The sequence below is a fragment of the Ranitomeya imitator genome, chromosome 3 (genome assembly GCF_032444005.1).
Source record: "Ranitomeya imitator isolate aRanImi1 chromosome 3, aRanImi1.pri, whole genome shotgun sequence".
Taxonomy (NCBI): Eukaryota; Metazoa; Chordata; class Amphibia; order Anura; family Dendrobatidae; genus Ranitomeya; species Ranitomeya imitator.
Window position 1 is genome coordinate 676,277,869 of NC_091284.1, and position 16,730 is coordinate 676,294,598.

At 41.6% G+C, this 16,730-nt stretch overlaps 1 protein-coding gene across 1 annotated transcript; it reads left to right on the plus strand.

Annotated features, from left to right (window-relative positions):
* The first annotated feature begins 1,002 nt into the window (after positions 1–1,002).
* LOC138670747 (protein S100-B-like) lies at positions 1,003–16,187 on the plus strand. Its single transcript, XM_069758368.1, has 3 exons — positions 1,003–1,802; positions 3,127–3,262; positions 15,232–16,187. Exons 1-3 carry the CDS (start codon positions 1,744–1,746, stop codon positions 15,373–15,375), a joined length of 339 nt encoding a protein of 112 aa, XP_069614469.1. The 5' UTR covers positions 1,003–1,743; the 3' UTR covers positions 15,376–16,187.
* The last annotated feature ends 543 nt before the right edge of the window (positions 16,188–16,730 follow it).

Here is a 16,730-nt window from a genome sequence, read left to right on the forward strand (position 1 = left end):
CCGGTCCTACTCCAGGGAATATCATGTGGGGTGGCATAATGTACAGTAGCTGGACCCTTCTGTTTTTCATTCCAGGTACACTAACAGCTAAGTCTTTCTTTGATTTGGTAGAAAGAGTGGTATGGCCATTTCTCCAAAGTGCCAGGCCACATGTTGCTCATGTTACTGTGAAGTCTCCTTGTCCCAAATGTGCTACTATGACCTTCCTTATATCCAGATTTGTCTCCCACCGAGCACAACTGAGACTTTATTGGTTGCTATTTCCAAAGATAGCTGCCCTGCCATGGTGATTTCCATGTACACGTGCATCCAATGTAACAGAATGGTCCTCAGATCATTGATAACTTCATTGATAGCAGCCAAGGAGTGTAAATCTGTGTAGTTCTGCATGAGATTTTTTTAAAACTTTGTTTCTATTTTTTTATCATTTGCATATTATTAATATGTCTATCCATCCTGCATTTTTCATAAATACCACAACTTTTTCTTATTGGTGTTCCAATTTCAATGTTGAGGAGTGTAAACAATTGATGTTGGTGTGAATTTTTATCCATTTACACAAAACTACCATCGACAATAAGTGGGGTAAACAATAAAGAACAAAAGCACCAAAAGAACCAAATTAATATAAAAGTAACAATTTTATTAACTCAAAAATAACATAACCGGTAGTAAGACAATAGAGATCACAGGGAGATAACAAAGGACTCACCAAAAAAAGGTGGCAAAGCAGTACCCAACAGGCAATCAATATTTAGTATTTAGTAACCAGATAGTCAGCTCCAAAAGTGCCAGTGCATTGTGCAGACAATTCATAGGGATATAAATATATATACCAAATGTAAAAGATGCAGGAGCACCATAAAATCTCATCACAAGGTTGCCAAAGGAAAACCTATAGGTAACAAGAGAGCATGATCCATAATAGTAATAAAGGATATAATTACCTGAGGGACCACGATGCCACCCACCCCAACGCGCGTTTCAGCCACGTGCCTTCTTCCGGGGGGTATGGCATCATGGGATATGGTGAATAATTTATAGGGCACAAGAGCCAATTGCCATGTTTGTAACAAAAAGCAAACCACAAAGCAGCGCATGCGCCGTCGGAGCTCATCCGGAGCCAGGACAACACCGAGGGCATCAGAGCAAGGAGGAAGTCTGCGTCACTCGGACCCGCCCACGCAAGAACACGTGACCGGGAGCAGGTGACTGGAAGCGAAATCCCCCAAGCCCGAGAAGACAATAAGTGCAGATAAATAATTGTTCGTCACCACACAGTTTCGTCAGTGATGGCAGCATATCCCTTTTACCTGAGGAGATGTACTGATAAGAATTAGGAATTTTATGTCCATATAAGAGAAACTATTAAACGACAAGTGATAATATGTTGAATTGTTGTTTCATTGGTGGGACATGAACAAGAGCTAACAGGTTTATAATCGCCCAACCATCGGACATGTAACTGAGGGCTAGTCCTGACCACCTAGCTCATATCTACATGCTTCAGAGAGTAAGTTTCTACCATATAAAAAAATGCATTAACTGTAATAAAAAATGTGTATTTGCATTAGCCCTCCATTATGCACTTAGATCCTGCCGTCTGTTTATGGACAGGAAAGAATTACAGTTAAGTGCTTTTATTGATTATCCAAAAAGTGCATAAAGGGCAGTGAGGGTGAGCAATGCGCTCAGTGCAAGGTGTGGTGAGCACAGGGACGAGTCCGCAGACCAGCTCCAAGTATGGATTCGCTGAAGCCAGAAAGCACATGTTCTTCAAGTTTTCCTAATTTACCAGATGGGTAATAATTAATTCTTGATATTATTATTATTATTTGAACTTTTAAAGGATACAATTAATTTCATATTATGCCTATCACTTGCTTTCAGTAATAGCAGATCTCAGATGCAGTTTTTTGGCTATTTTCTACTTATCATAACCTCTATAAATCTGATCGCTGAATTATAGCTAGAAGAACGTTGATCAATATGAAAGTCAATAGGTAAAACCTGCTTTATTTTGTGGCTTAAGTATACATATGTTAATGTGCCTGAATATTCATTTTCTGTATATACATGTCCTTGGGGTACAAAAAACCCTTCACTAATGGAAAAACAGATTGATTGAGTTGTTGAACATCAGCAGTTGAGGGCATCATTCATGAAAAAAAACACGTACTGGAAGACATCAGTTTTTAGGAAAGATTAAAAAGAATTACATTTATTTAGTTTTAAGAATAGATGTCTGAAGGGATAAATGCATTCATAATTCATACGAGTATACAAAAATGTAAATGACATAAGAAAATTATGGAAAGCGCTGCTTACTGTGCGAGGACCCTCTTTTGCTGGAGGGAGAAAGGGTCTCGGTAGGTGACCTCCTTTACTGTAAGAGCTATGAAACTGTGACTTTAGCACATATATATACATATATATAAAATATTGTAACCAAAATAATATAACTTCAAATGACAAAATGTGAATTCTTCTTTAGTAAATTTTATTTTTTTCTGGCTATCTTTTCGATTCACTGACATCATTAATGGTTATTCTTACCTTCTCTTTGTCTAACACGTTTATCCTCTTCAACCAAGCTAACTTTAATAACATAACATAGAGTAATTTATTAGTGTGTTTTGTCTGTATAACTAGACTAGAAATGTTAACATGCAGGTTACATAAGGATAAGGCAAGTTTCTTAATGTTTGACTATATCCTTACATGGATGACTTTAGTAGCTATTGTTAACATTATTTTATTACATAAATATGAAGTAGTGCTATGTTTGTAACCTCCTGCAATTTCTATGTACTCACTATCCCTTTCTATTATGTATTTGAACTACGATTTTACACAAGCCAAAACTCTTTCATATATTCATTGCACTTATGTTGCTCTAGTAAAAGAACAAAAGGTAAAAAAAAGATATAAACAGAAATGTAAGTACATATGTTAATTTATTTTTGATATTTTATTCTCATACCAACTACATTGATGCCTTGGTACACTCGTTTGCCTCCAATCACATTGGACTAAAATGACCTTTTATTCACTTGCAGCTTGTGGTGTGATGGAGTCACATTTATCACTTGCATTGGCCTGAAATCATTATCTTTCTCCCATTAGACAAGAGCTGACAGAGCTGGAGTGCTCCATGGTGAACATCATCCGGATCTTCCATTCCTTTTCTAATAACCAGTGCAAGCTCAAGAGAAAAAATCTCAAAGAGCTGATTAACAAGCAGATGTCAACATTTGTGAAGGTGAGCAATACACAATCAGGCCGCAGATGATTATTTTTATTACTAGATGGTGGCCCGATTCTAACGCATCGGGTATTCTATAATATGTATGTATGTATATAGCAGCCACATAGTATATAGCAGAGGCCACGTAGTATATAGCAAATACTACGTGGCCTGTGCTATATACTATGTGGCTGCTATATACATACATACATATTGTAGAATACCCGATGCGTTAATACAAGCCACGCAGTATATAACAGTGGCCACGCAGTATATAACACAGCCCAAACAGTATATAACACAGCCCACATACTATATATCACAGGCCACGCAGTATATAATACAGGGCACGTAGTATTCAGCACAGCCCACGCAGTATGTCGCACAGCCCACGGAGTATATAACACAGCCCACGTACTATATAACACAGCCCACGTACTATATAACACAGCCCACGAAGTATATAGGAGCCACACAGTATATAACACAGGCGACGCAGTATATAACACAGCCCACGTAACATACAACACAGGGCACATAGTATATCGCACAGTCCACGGAGTATATAACACTGCCCATGTAGTATATAGCAGCCACGCGGTATCTAACACAGCCCACGCAGTATTTAGCAGTGTGGGCACCATATCCCTGTTAAAAAAATAATTAAAATAAAAAATAGTTATATACTCACCCCCTGGGATCCAGCAAAACTCTGGCGTTGCGCGTGCGGCTGCCGCCATCTTCCGTTCCCAGGATGCATTGTGAAATTACCCAGATGACTTAGCGGTCTCGCGAGACCGCTAAGTCTTCTGAGTAATTTCACAATGTATCTCTGGGAACGGAAGATGGCGGCCGGCGCGAGCGCATCGTCGGACAACGGAAGGTGAGAATAGCAGGGTTTTTTAAAAATTATTTTTAACATTACATCTTTTTACTATTGATGCTGCATAGGCAGCATCAATAGTAAAAAAGTTGGGGACACACAGGGTTAATAGCAGCGGTAACGGAGTGCGGTACCTGTGGCCCGTTAACGCTGGCATTAACCCTGTGTGAGCGGTGACTGGAGGGGATTACGGAGCAGGCGCCGGGCACTGACTGTAGGGGAGGGACTAATCGGACTGTGCCCATCGCTGATTGATCGTGGCAGCCATAACAGGCAGCTGGCGAGACCAATCAACGACGCGGGATTTCCGTTACGGAAGTTGCCGACAGAAGACAGAAGTACCCCTCAGATAATTATATATATATATATATATATATATATATATAAATATATATGCATATACTGTATATATATATATATATATATATATATATATATTATGCATTGCTTATATAGCGCTATCATATTCCATAGCGCTTTACATACATTATTATTATTATTATTTATTTATATAGCACCATTATTTCCATGGTGCTGGACATGAGATTGGGTTATATCAAAATACAAATATCACTTACAGTAAGCAAAACTAACAATGACAGACTGGTAGAGAGGGAAGAGGACCCTGCCCTTGCGGGCTTACATTCTACAGGATTATGGGGAAGGAGACAGGAGGTCGAGGGTTGCAGTAGCTCCAATGGTGTTGAGGTGGCCGTGTGGTCTTTACAGGCTGTAAGCTTCCTTGAAGAGATGGGTTTTCAGGTTTCTTTTGAAGGATCCAAAAGTAGTGGATAACCGGATGTGTTGGGGCACTGAATTCCAGAGGATGGGTGATATTCGGGAGAAGTCTTGGAGGCGATTGGAGGAGGAACGAATAAGCATGGAGGAGAGGAGGAGGTCTTGGGAGGACCGGAGATTACGTGAGGGAAGATATTGAGAGATTAGTGTGGAAATATACGGAGGAGAAAAGTTATGGATGGCTTTGTAGGTCAGTGTTAGTAATTTAAACTGGATACGCTGTGAAATTGGGAGCCAGTGAAGGGATTTGCAAAGAGGTGAAGCAGGAGTGTAGCAAGGAGAGAGATTAATTAGTCGGGCAGCAGAGTTAAGGATGGACTGTAGGGGTGTGAGAGTGTTAGAAGGTAGGCCACAGAGGAGTATGTTGCAGAAGTCGAGGCGGGAGATGATTAGGGCATGCACGAGCATTTTGGTAGAGTGTGGGTTGAAGAAAGGACGGATTCTGGAAATATTTTTGAGCTGGAGGCAACAGGAGGTGGCGAGAGCTTGGATGTACAGTTTGAAGGACAGGGCAGAGTCAAGAGTTACTCCAAGGCAGCGGATTTTGGGGACAGGGGAAAGTGTGATTTCATTTATTTTGATAGATCGATCAGGTAGGGAAGATATGGGTGATGGAGGAAAGATAATGAGTTCAGATTTGTCCACATTGAGCTTGAGGAAGCAAGAGTAGAAGAAGGAGGATATGGCTGATAGACACTCTGGGATTCTGGAGAGCAGAGAGGTGACATCTGGGCCAGAGAGGTAGATCTGAGTGTCATCAGCATATAGATGGTACTGGAAGCCATAGGACCTTATGAGTTGTCCCAGGCTGCATGTATAGATTGAGAAGAGTAAGGGTCCTAGGACAGAGCCTTGGGGACTCCAACAGAGAGGGGTCGAGATGAAGAGGTAGTATGGGAGTAGGAAACGCTAAATGTGCGGTTGTAAAGGTATGAGGAAATCCAAGATAGGGCAAGGTCTTTGACCCCAAAGGAGGAGAGGATCTGTAGTAGGAGGCAGTGGTCAACTGTGTCGAAGGCAGAGGACAGGTCTAGGAGGAGGAGTATAGAGAATTGTCTGTTAGCTTTGGCTGTAAGTAACTCTATTACCAAAACAGTCAGTTCTCGATGAAATTGTTCCCACCACGGTAGGGCTTAGTTTACATTTCTGTTTTTCAGTTCAATTTAGAGAAACAAGCAGAATTCATATGGAAAATGGATCCTTTGCAAACGGAAGCCGAGGGACCACATGTGCAAAACGGATCTGTATCATTACTGCTGTAAACTGAGCAGAGGGCCCATGTGTGGGTTCTGTTTTGTTTCAGTTTTTGGAATTGAACTAAAAGTTCTCTAAAAAAACAATACAAAATAGAACAAAGACAGACCCCATAATAATTAACGCAATCCTTCCACATAAGTTTTGTAATTGATCCTTTTAGCACATGAACTCCATTTGTCTAATACTTTAAAAGGAAAAGACAAACAGAATGTGCAACTGCCTAACTGCTATAAGATTTGTTTTCTTGGTGGACCTGATATATTCAGCTAATGGATGACATTATACATGTCTATTAATTCACATGAAATAAAGGGAATCTGTCAGCAGGTTTTTGCTATATAATCTGAACACAGCAGGAGATAGAGGCTGAAGCACAGAATTCATAGATGTATCACTTGTCAGTGTGCATGCCGTTTGCTAACTGTGAAGGAATTATCACTAAAAGATTGACATTGCTGGATTAGTCCAGCAACCCCCTCCTGTGATAATCAGCTCACTGTCTATACACAGTGTATATAGAGCCTGGTGTGGGTGGGGTTAGCTTTCTCAGCTCTGCTCCAGTCTAGATCTAAAAGCTCTGATTATATCAGAACGGCTGCACCCAGTAATCTCAGTGATACATAGTTGGATTCAGCTTCTCTTTCTCTTCATCATGATGTTCTCAAATGAGATAGCAAAACCCTGACAGATTCTCTTTAAGTTTGCAACTAAAGATGAGCAGATCAGGCCGTGGAGTTCGAGTTGAATTTCCTGAAATTCATACTTTCATGCGAATTCAAACACTTTAAGATCAGATTTGTTGTTTGCAAAAAATTTGTTCTGCATCATTTCCCACCCTATTGAAGCATCAGAGAGTTAGCTAATTTAATTTTGCATTGCCACACCAGCTTCCCCATATTGCCCTGCAGCTATAACATCCGACAAATTATCATACCTCATACAGCGGTGGTCAGTACTTGTTCTATCACACATTAGCAGTTCCCATTGTAGCACAGTTAGTATGGCAGAGTTGTTTTCAGTCTCCAGTGCCACTGGGTAAGTCTCCCTCTTCTGTAGAGTGTAAGTTCTTATTCTCCTCTCTCTCTCTGTCTGTCACACACATGGATCATGGACCCACTGTGACACAAGCTGGGCTCACCTAGGAGGGGCGTACCCAAGCAGTTACCTGGTTTTCACTTGAGTTCCTGATGGTGGAGTTAGACTTGAGCTGCAGGTAGCCTCCAGGTACCACTCTTAGGAAGTCACAGGTACTGCAGCAGCTGACATCGGGGGTCATTAGCACAGAAACGAGCTCGGAATCTCTGGAAGGACAGGATTTGGACAAAGTTCAGACTACACGGGTTCTGGGTAACCGAGCAGAACAGACGCAGACTCGGAGTCACAGGCAGAACTGGATTCGGATACTTGAACAGGCTACAACAGTACAGACTCTGGAACGCTAACCATTACAGATACTGTTACAGGTTCTACTACTGCCGTAATGGTTACAGTTTCAGATACCATAGGAGGTGCTTCAGGTTCAGGTATGATGCGGCTTCAGGCTTAGGTACCGCCTGTGCAGCTGCAGGGTTCAGGTAATACAGGAGCAGTGTCAGGCTCTGGTACTGTAGATACAGTGTCAGGGTTCAAGTACCGCAGGAACGGTGTCAGGCTCACGGACTGCAGGTGCAGTGTTAGGATTTATCACCACTGGAGCAATGTCAGGATTCAGTTAACCCAGGTGCGGCTACAGGGTTCAGATACTGCAGGTGCAGTGTTAGGATTTACATACCGCTGGAGCGGTGTCAGGAAGGTGAGGCTTCGAGGCTCAGGTACCGCCAAAGAGGTTAAAGGGATCTGGATTGCACAACATGAGATATAGTAAAATGTTCAGACTCATACAACACAGGATACAGGGACCTGGAAACTCACTAGTTGCATAACACTACTAAATGGAGAACGTTGCTCAGGGACCTGACTAGTGGGGAGCATGCCTTATATACTTGATGCCTCCCAGCTATTGGCTGGGGGCATTTCCAAAATGTACTTGTTGCCTTTTTAAGAATTGAGAAGCACACGTACTAGGTGCAATGCTGAGAGACATGTGTGGCTTGCACATTCCCAGGAGAACTATGGCAGGAAACTAGGACACTGCCGCGCAGGGTGGGTGGAATGTCGGCATCCCTGCTGTGAGGAGGAAGGGGGAACACGTAGGGACGCCGGCATTAGAGTTACATTCTCTTTCTCCCTCCTATAGGGTGTTACCCCCCAAATGTCACAATAACTAGTCATGTGGCCTTGAGAATCAATTACAGCTTGACAACGACATTTCATGCTGTTCACAAGTCAATTTATTGTCTGCTGAGGAATGGCATCCCACTCTTCCTGAAGGGTGGCCCTCAGGTTACAGGCCTTTACACAGTGATTCAGCTGATCCCATAGGTTTTCTATAGGATTTAGGTCTGGAAAAAGTGCCAGCTACTCCACTTGAGATACTCTGTCCAAAATTATTGTTGTCCATGAAGATGAAATTGGGCCTGTGTTGTTTATGCAGAGGCGTGACTGGATTAATGATGCTATTCAAGTAGTAGGGCCTTGTCACAAAGTGCAGGGCAGTTCTGTATTGACACCTGCCCACACTGTAGCACTACCACCATCAAAGGTTCTTCTGGTAACAGCACTGATGCATAGCGCTCTCTTTGACATTTCCATCATTGTTGGCGGCCATCATTTCTGCTCAGCGTGAACTGAATTTCATCAGTGAACAGCAATGAGGCCCACTGGTCCCTCGTCCAGCGTAGATGCTCCCTAGCCAATGCAAGACGATGGTGGTGTATTCAGGTACCCTTGCAGATCATTTAGCACACAGACCACGCTGATTTAAATAGTTTCAAATGGTCTGATGTGATACTTGGGTGCCTTTCAACTCCCTTAAATGTGCCTGGAATTGAGTGATTCCATAATTTTTCCCCTATGCTTGATTAAAAAAAGTTACCATTACTGATTACCACATTTTTTGTTCTTGATTTCTTTTAGTGTTTCTTAAAGCCAGAAAGTTGCCATTTGAAATGACTTTAGTTTTGTGCCATGTCTGTGATCTGCTTTTTTTCTACAAAATTAAACTGAATGAACATTCTCCAAGGCCGGTGATTGCATAATTTTTGCCAAGGGTTGTACATGATAAATGTAGGATTACTGGGGATCCTACCTCTGAGACCCCCACCGATCATTAGAACAATCGCTGTAGAAGAAGTTTAAATGGAGTCATGTACAACATCTACAGCTCTGGCAAAAATTAAGAGGCCACCACATCAAATCCCTGTCATGGGCAGCCCAATCTACAGATCTGAACCCCATAGAAAACCTCTGTATTGTAATCAATAGGATGATGGATAGTCACAAGCCATCAAACAAAGAAGAACTGCTTACATTTTTGTGCCAAAAGCAGTGTGAAAGACTGGTGGAAAGCATGCCAAGACGCATGAAAACTGATTAAAAATCAGGGTTATTCCACAAAATATTGATTTCTGAACTCTTCCTGAGATAAAACATTAGTATTATTGTTTCTAAATGATTATGAACTTGTTTTCTTTGCCTTATTTGACATCTGAAAGCACTGTTTTTTTAACCCCTTTCTGCCATTGGACGTAATATTCCGTCCATGTGGGGTGGGCCTTAATTCCCAAGGACGGAATATTACGTCCAGCGCGATCGGCCGCGCTCACGGGGGGAGCGCCGCCGATCGCGGCCGGGTGTCAGCTGCTTATCGCAGCTGACATCCGGCACTATGTGCCAGGAGCGGTCACGGACCGCCCCCGGCACATTAACCCCCGGCACACCGCGATCAAAGATGATCGCGATGTGCCGGCGGTGCAGGGAAGCATCGCGCAGGGAGGGGGCTCCCTGCGGGCTTCCCTGAGACCCCCGCAGCAACGCGATGTGATCGCGTTGCTCCGGGGGTCTCCTACCTCCCTCCCTGCAGTAAGTCCCGGATCCAAAATGGCCGCGGATCCGGGTCCTGCAGGGAGGGAGGTGGCTTACCAAGTGCCTGCTCAGAGCAGGCACTTGGTAACGCTGCACTGCTCTCAGACAGATCGGTGATCTGTCAGAGTGCTGTGCAAACTGGCAGATCACCGATCTGTATTGTCCCCCCCTGGGGCAAAGTAAAAAAGTAAAAAAAAAAATTTCCAAGTGTGTAAAAAAAAAAAAAAAAAAAAAAAACCTAAATAATGAAAAAGAAAAAAAAATATTATTCCCATAAATACATTTCTTTATCTAAATAAAAAAAACAAAACAATAAAAGTACACATATTTAGTATCTCCGCGTCCGTAACGACCCGACCTATAAAACTGGCCCACTAGTTAACCCCTTCAGTAAACACCGTAAGAAAAAAAAAAAAAAAACGAGGCAAAAAACAACGCTTTATTATCATACCGCCAAACATAAAGTGGAATAACACGCGATCAAAAAGACGGATATAAATAACCATGGTACCGCTGAAAGCGTCATCTTGTCCCGCAAAAAACGAGCCACCATACAGCGACAACAGCAAAAAAATAAAAAAGTTATAGTCCTCAGAATAAAGCGATGCAAAAATAATTATTTTTTTCTATAAAATAGTTTTTATCGTATAAAAGCGCCAAAACATAAAAAAATGATACAAATGAGGTGTCGCTGTAATCGTACTGAACCGAAGATTAAAACTGCTTTATCAATTTTACCAAACGCGGAACGGTATAAACGCCTCCCCCAAAAGAAATTCATGAATAGCTGGTTTTTGGTCATTCTGCCTCACAAAAATCGGAATAAAAAGCGATCAAAAAATGTCACGTGCCCGAAAATGTTACCAATAAAAACGTCAACTCGTCCCGCAAAAAACAAGACCTCACATGACTCTGTGGACTCAAATATGGAAAAATTATAGCTCTCAAAATGTGGTAACGCAAAAAATATTTTTTGCAATAAAAAGCGTCTTTCAGTGTGTGACGGCTGCCAATCATAAAAATCCGCTAAAAAACCCGCTATAAAAGTAAATGAAAAAAATGTATTTATTTCCATTTTCCCATTAGGGTTAGGGCTAGGGTTAGGGTTAGGGCTAGGGCTAGGGTTAGGGTTAGGGTTAGGGCTAGGGCTAGGGTTAGGGCTAGGGTTAGGGCTAGGGTTAGGGCTAGGGTTAGGGTTAGGGCTAGGGCTAGGGTTAGGGCTAGGGCTAGGGTTAGGGCTAGGATTAGGGCTAGGGTTAGGGCTAGGGTTAGGGCTAGGGTTAGGGTTAGGGCTAGGGCTAGGGTTAGGGCTAGGGTTAGGGCTAGGGTTAGGGCTAGGGTTAGGGCTAGGGTTAGGGTTGGGACTAGGGTTAGGGTTAGGGTTAGGGCTAGGGTTAGGGTTGGGGCTAGGGTTAGGGCTAGGGTAAGGGCTAGGGTTAGGGTTAAGGCTACAGTTAGGGTTGGGGCTAAAGTTAGGGTTAGGGTTTGGATTACATTTGCGATTGGGATTAGGATTAGGGGTGTGTCTGGGTTAGAGGTGTGGTTAGGGTTACCGTTGGGATTAGGGTTAGGGGTGTGTTTGGATTAGGGTTTCAGTTATAATTGGGGGGTTTCCACTATTTAGGCACATCAGGGGGATCTCCAAACGCGACATGGCGACCGATCTCAATTCCATCCAATTCTGCATTGAAAAAGTAAAACAGTGCTCCTTCCCTTCCGAGCTCTCCCGTGTGCCCAAACAGGAGTTTACCCCAACATATGGGGTATCAGCGTACTCAGGACAAATTGGACAACAACTTTTGGGGTCCAATTTCTCCTGTTACCCTTGGGAAAATACAAAACTGGGGGCTAAAAAATAATTTTTGTGGGAAAAAAAGAGATTTTTTATTTTCACGGCTCTGCGTTATAAACTGTAGTGAAACACTTGGGGGCTCAAAGTTCTCACAACACATCTAGATAAGTTCGTGGGGGGGTCTAGTTTCCAACATGGGGTCACTTGTGGGGGTTTCTACTGTTTAGGTATATTAGGGGCTCTGCAAACGCAATGTGACGCCTGCAGACCATTCCATTTAAGTCTGCATTCCAAATGGCGCTCCTTCCCTTCCGAGCCCTCCCATGCGCCCAAACGCTGGTTCACCCCACATATGGGGTATCAACGCACTCAGGACAAATTGGACAACAACTTTTGGGGTCCAATTTCTCCTTTTACCCTCGAGAAAATACAAAACTGGGGGCTAAAAAATAATTTTGAGGGGAAATTTTTTATTTTATTTTCACGGCTCTGCGTTATAAACTGTAGTGAAATACTTGGGGGCTCAAAGTTCTCACAACACATCTAAATAAGTTCCTTGGGGGGTCTAGTTTCCAATATGGGGTCACTTGTGGGGGGTTTCTACTGTTTAGGTACATTAGGGGCTCCGCAAACACAATGTGACGCCTGCAGACCATTCCATCTAAGTCTGTATTCCAAATGGCTCTCCTTCCCTTCCGAGCCCTCCCATGCGCCCAAACGCTGGTTCTCCCCCACATATAGGGTATCAGCGCACTCAGGACAAATTGCACAACAACTTTTGGGGTCCAATTTCTCCTGTTACCCTCAGGAAAATACAAAACTGGGGGCTAAAAAATTATTTTTGTGGGAAAAAAATTTTGTTTTATTTTTACGGCTCTGCATTATAAACTTCTGTGAAGCTCTTATTGGGTCAAAGTGCTCACCACACATCTAGATAAGTTCCTTAGGGGGTCTACTTTTCAAAATGGTGTCACTTGTGGGGGGTTTCAATGTTTAGGTACATCAGTGGCTCTCCAAACGCAACATGGCGTCCAATCTCAATTCCTGTCAATTTTGCATTGAAAGGTCAAACGGCGCTCCTTCCCTTCCGAGCTCTCCCATGCGCCCAAACAATGGTTTACCCCCACATATGGGGTATCAGAGTACTCAGGACAAATTGTGCCACAACTTTTGTGGTCCAATTTCTTCTCTTACCATTGGGAAAATAAAAAATTGGGGGCGAAAAGATAATTTTTGTGAAAAAAAAATGATTTTTTATTTTTACGGTTCTGCATTATAAACTTCTGTGAAGCACTTGGTGGGTCAAAGTGCTCACCACACCTCTAGATAAGTTCCTTAGGGGGTCTACTTTCCAAAATGGTGTCACTTGTGGGGGGTTTCAATGTTTAGGCACATCAGTGGCTCTCCAAACGCAACATGGCGTCTCATCTCAATTCCTGCCAATTTTGCATTGAAAGGTCAAACGGCGCTCCTTCCCTTCCGATCTCTCCCATGCGCCCAAACAATGGTTTACCCCCACATATGGGGTATCAGCGTACTCAGGACAAATTGTGCCACAACTTTTGTGGTCCAATTTCTTCTCTTACCATTGGGAAAATAAAAAATTTGGGGCGAAAAGATAATGTTTGTGAAAAAAAATGATTTTTTATTTTTACGGTTCTGCATTATTAACTTCTGTGAAGCACTTGGTGGGTCAAAGTGCTCACCACACCTCTAGATAAGTTCCTTAGGGGGTCTACTTTCCAAAATGGTGTCACTTGTGGGGGGTTTCAATGTTTAGGCACATCAGTGGCTCTCCAAACGCAACATGGCGTCCCATCTCAATTCCAGTCAACTTTGCTTTGAAAAGTCAAATGGCGCTCCTTCCCTTCCGAGCTCTGCCATGCGCACAAACTGTGGTTAACCCCCACATATGGGGTATCAGCGTACTCAGGACAAATTGTACAACAACTTTTGGGGTCCATTTTCTCCTGTTACCCTTGGCAAAATAAAACAAATTGGAGCTGAAGTAAATTTTTTGTGAAAAAAAGTTAAATGTTAATTTTTATTTAAACATTCCAAAAATTCCTGTGAAGCACCTGAAGGGTTAATAAACTTCTTGAATATGGTTTTGAGCACCTTGAGGGGTGTAGTTTTTAGAATGGTGTCACACTTGGGTATTTTCTATCATATAGACCCTTCAAAATGACTTCAAATGAGATGTGATCCCTAAAATAAAATGGTGTTGTAAAAATGAGAAATTGCTGGTCAACTTTTAACCCTTATAACTCCCTAACAAAAAAAAATTTTTGGTTCCAAAATTGTGCTGATGTAAAGTAGACATGTGGGAAATGTTACTTATTAAGTATTTTGTGTGACATATCTCTGTGATTTAATTGCATAAAAATTCAAAGTTGGAAAATTGCGAAATTTTCAAAATTTTCGCCAAATTTCCGTTTTTTTCACAAATAAACGCAGGTAATATCAAAGAAATTTTACCACTATCATGAAGTACAATATGTCACGAGAAAACAATGTCAGAATCACCGGGATCCGTTGAAGCGTTCCAGAGTTATAACCTCATAAAGGGACAGTGGTCAGAATTGTAAAAATTGACCCGGTCCATAACGTGCAAACCACCCTTGGGGGTAAAGGGGTTAATAATTTTTACCATTTTTCTTTGTCAGAAAAAAATGAAAAAATTATTGCTTGGAAATTCGGAGACGTTGTCAGAAGTTTGTAGACTAAATAAACAATTTACATTTTATTAAAAAATATACCTATAAAGAGAAAAATCAGGCAAAGTGAACATTTCTCAGTGGTCTCTTAATTTTTGCCAGAGCTGTATGTTGTCAACAGAAATAGCTAAGTTGTCTACTCAGTTATTTCTCCACATTTGTTGATGTTTTACAGGTAATAAATTTCTCCACTAGATTAGTGATTAAAGTATTGTCAAAGGGACTGTACTTTGGACACACTGCCATGTAGTCCTCCATTTTCATGAGCTCTGTATAACCCCGCCCCCACACACTCATTGGCAGCTTTCTGCCTTTGCAGTGTACATAGAAAGCTGCCAATCAGTGGTGTGGGCGGAGTTATAATGAGCTCAGCATTCAGAGAACAGCTAGATCTGCAGCAGATAAAAACAGTGATTTTATCAAAACTGTAGCAAGCAGCCCAGTCAGTGATACATTAGCAAAATTGGGATCTCTGGCCCTACTTCATGCCAATCTCATATAGGGTAACCAAAATTCTGGTGACAGAGTCTTTTCAAGCTTCAGATAACTAAATTACTTGTCTCTTATTTTACAGCAAGTCCAAGATACAGACACACTTGAGATCATTTTCAGGGACTTGGATGCAAACCACGATCGAGAGATCGATTTTAGTGAATTTGCTGCACTAATTGCTATGGTCACGTCGGCGTGTCACACCTCCTTCCATGAAGCGCAATGAATGAGTTAAGAAGTCACAGTGATAGCATGTCGAAAGCTCTAACCAGCCACAACGTATTAATATTATTTGATGGATGGATGCAGATTTTTATTATATTTTGGAGGTATTATTATTAAGATGTTAGCAGCAGAATATTGTATGTGTTAGAGTGCGTCTTATATCTGCATACATAACTATATTATATGCATTTCTGCAGTGTCTGTGTATGTGGTTGTTCTGTTTGGACTTGAATGTTTCCCGAAAATGAGATGTATATTTTTGTGCATATGTGCATAATGGGAGAGGCCTTATATAAAAATCACACATTTCATTTTGTGTCAGCAAGGAAATTACTGTCATTTGCATAGTGAATGTCTACAAATACTTGTCCTTTTAACTATGTAGCGTACATACATAGACTCCTTATAAATCATATGAAATTGCCTACTATACTGGACATGCCATGATACTGTGATGTTCTGGACAAAATCATACAATTATATCCAAAATGCTACATCTAAGGGCTTACAGCTACAATTTATTTAGCTAAAACTCTCCAAAATTAGGGTAAATTATTATCCAATAATTTGGAGAATATCATTAATGACCGACCAGTTACACTCTATATGTCAACTATATAGACTTTATAAATATTGGAGTCTGCAAACCTTTCATGATTTCATTACTTTATATGGAACGTAGATTGTGAGCCCCAATGGGGACAGTGCCGATAATGTCTGTAAAGTGCTGTGGAATTAATAAGTGAGTAAAATAAACTATTGTACGATGTTTCAACATGTACAGTGCCTTGCGAAAGTATTCGCCCCCCTGGAACTTTTCAACCTTTTCCCACATATCATGCTTCAAACATAAAGATACCAAATGTAAATGTTTGGTGAAGAATCAACAACAAGTGGAACACAATTGTGAAGTTGAACGAAATTTATTGGTTGTTTAACATTTTTGTGGAAATTCAAAAACTGAAAAGTGGGGCATGTAATATTATTTGGCCCCTTTAACTTAATACTTTGTTGCGCCACCTTTTGCTGCGATTACAGCTGCAAGTCGCTTGGGGTATGTCTCTATCAGTTTTGTATATCGAGAGACTGAAATTCTTGCCCATTCTTCCTTGGCAAACAGCTCGAGCTCAGTGACGTTTGATGGAGATCGTTTGTGAACAGCAGTTTTCAGCTCTTTCCACAGATTCTCAACTGGATTGAGGTCTGGACTTTGACTTGGCCATTCTAACACCTGGATACATTTATTTGTGAAGCATTCCATTGTAGATTTTGCTTTATGTTTGGGATCATTTTCTTGTTGGAAGACAAATCTCCGTCCCAGTCTCAGGTCTTTTGCAGACTCCAACAGGTTTTCTT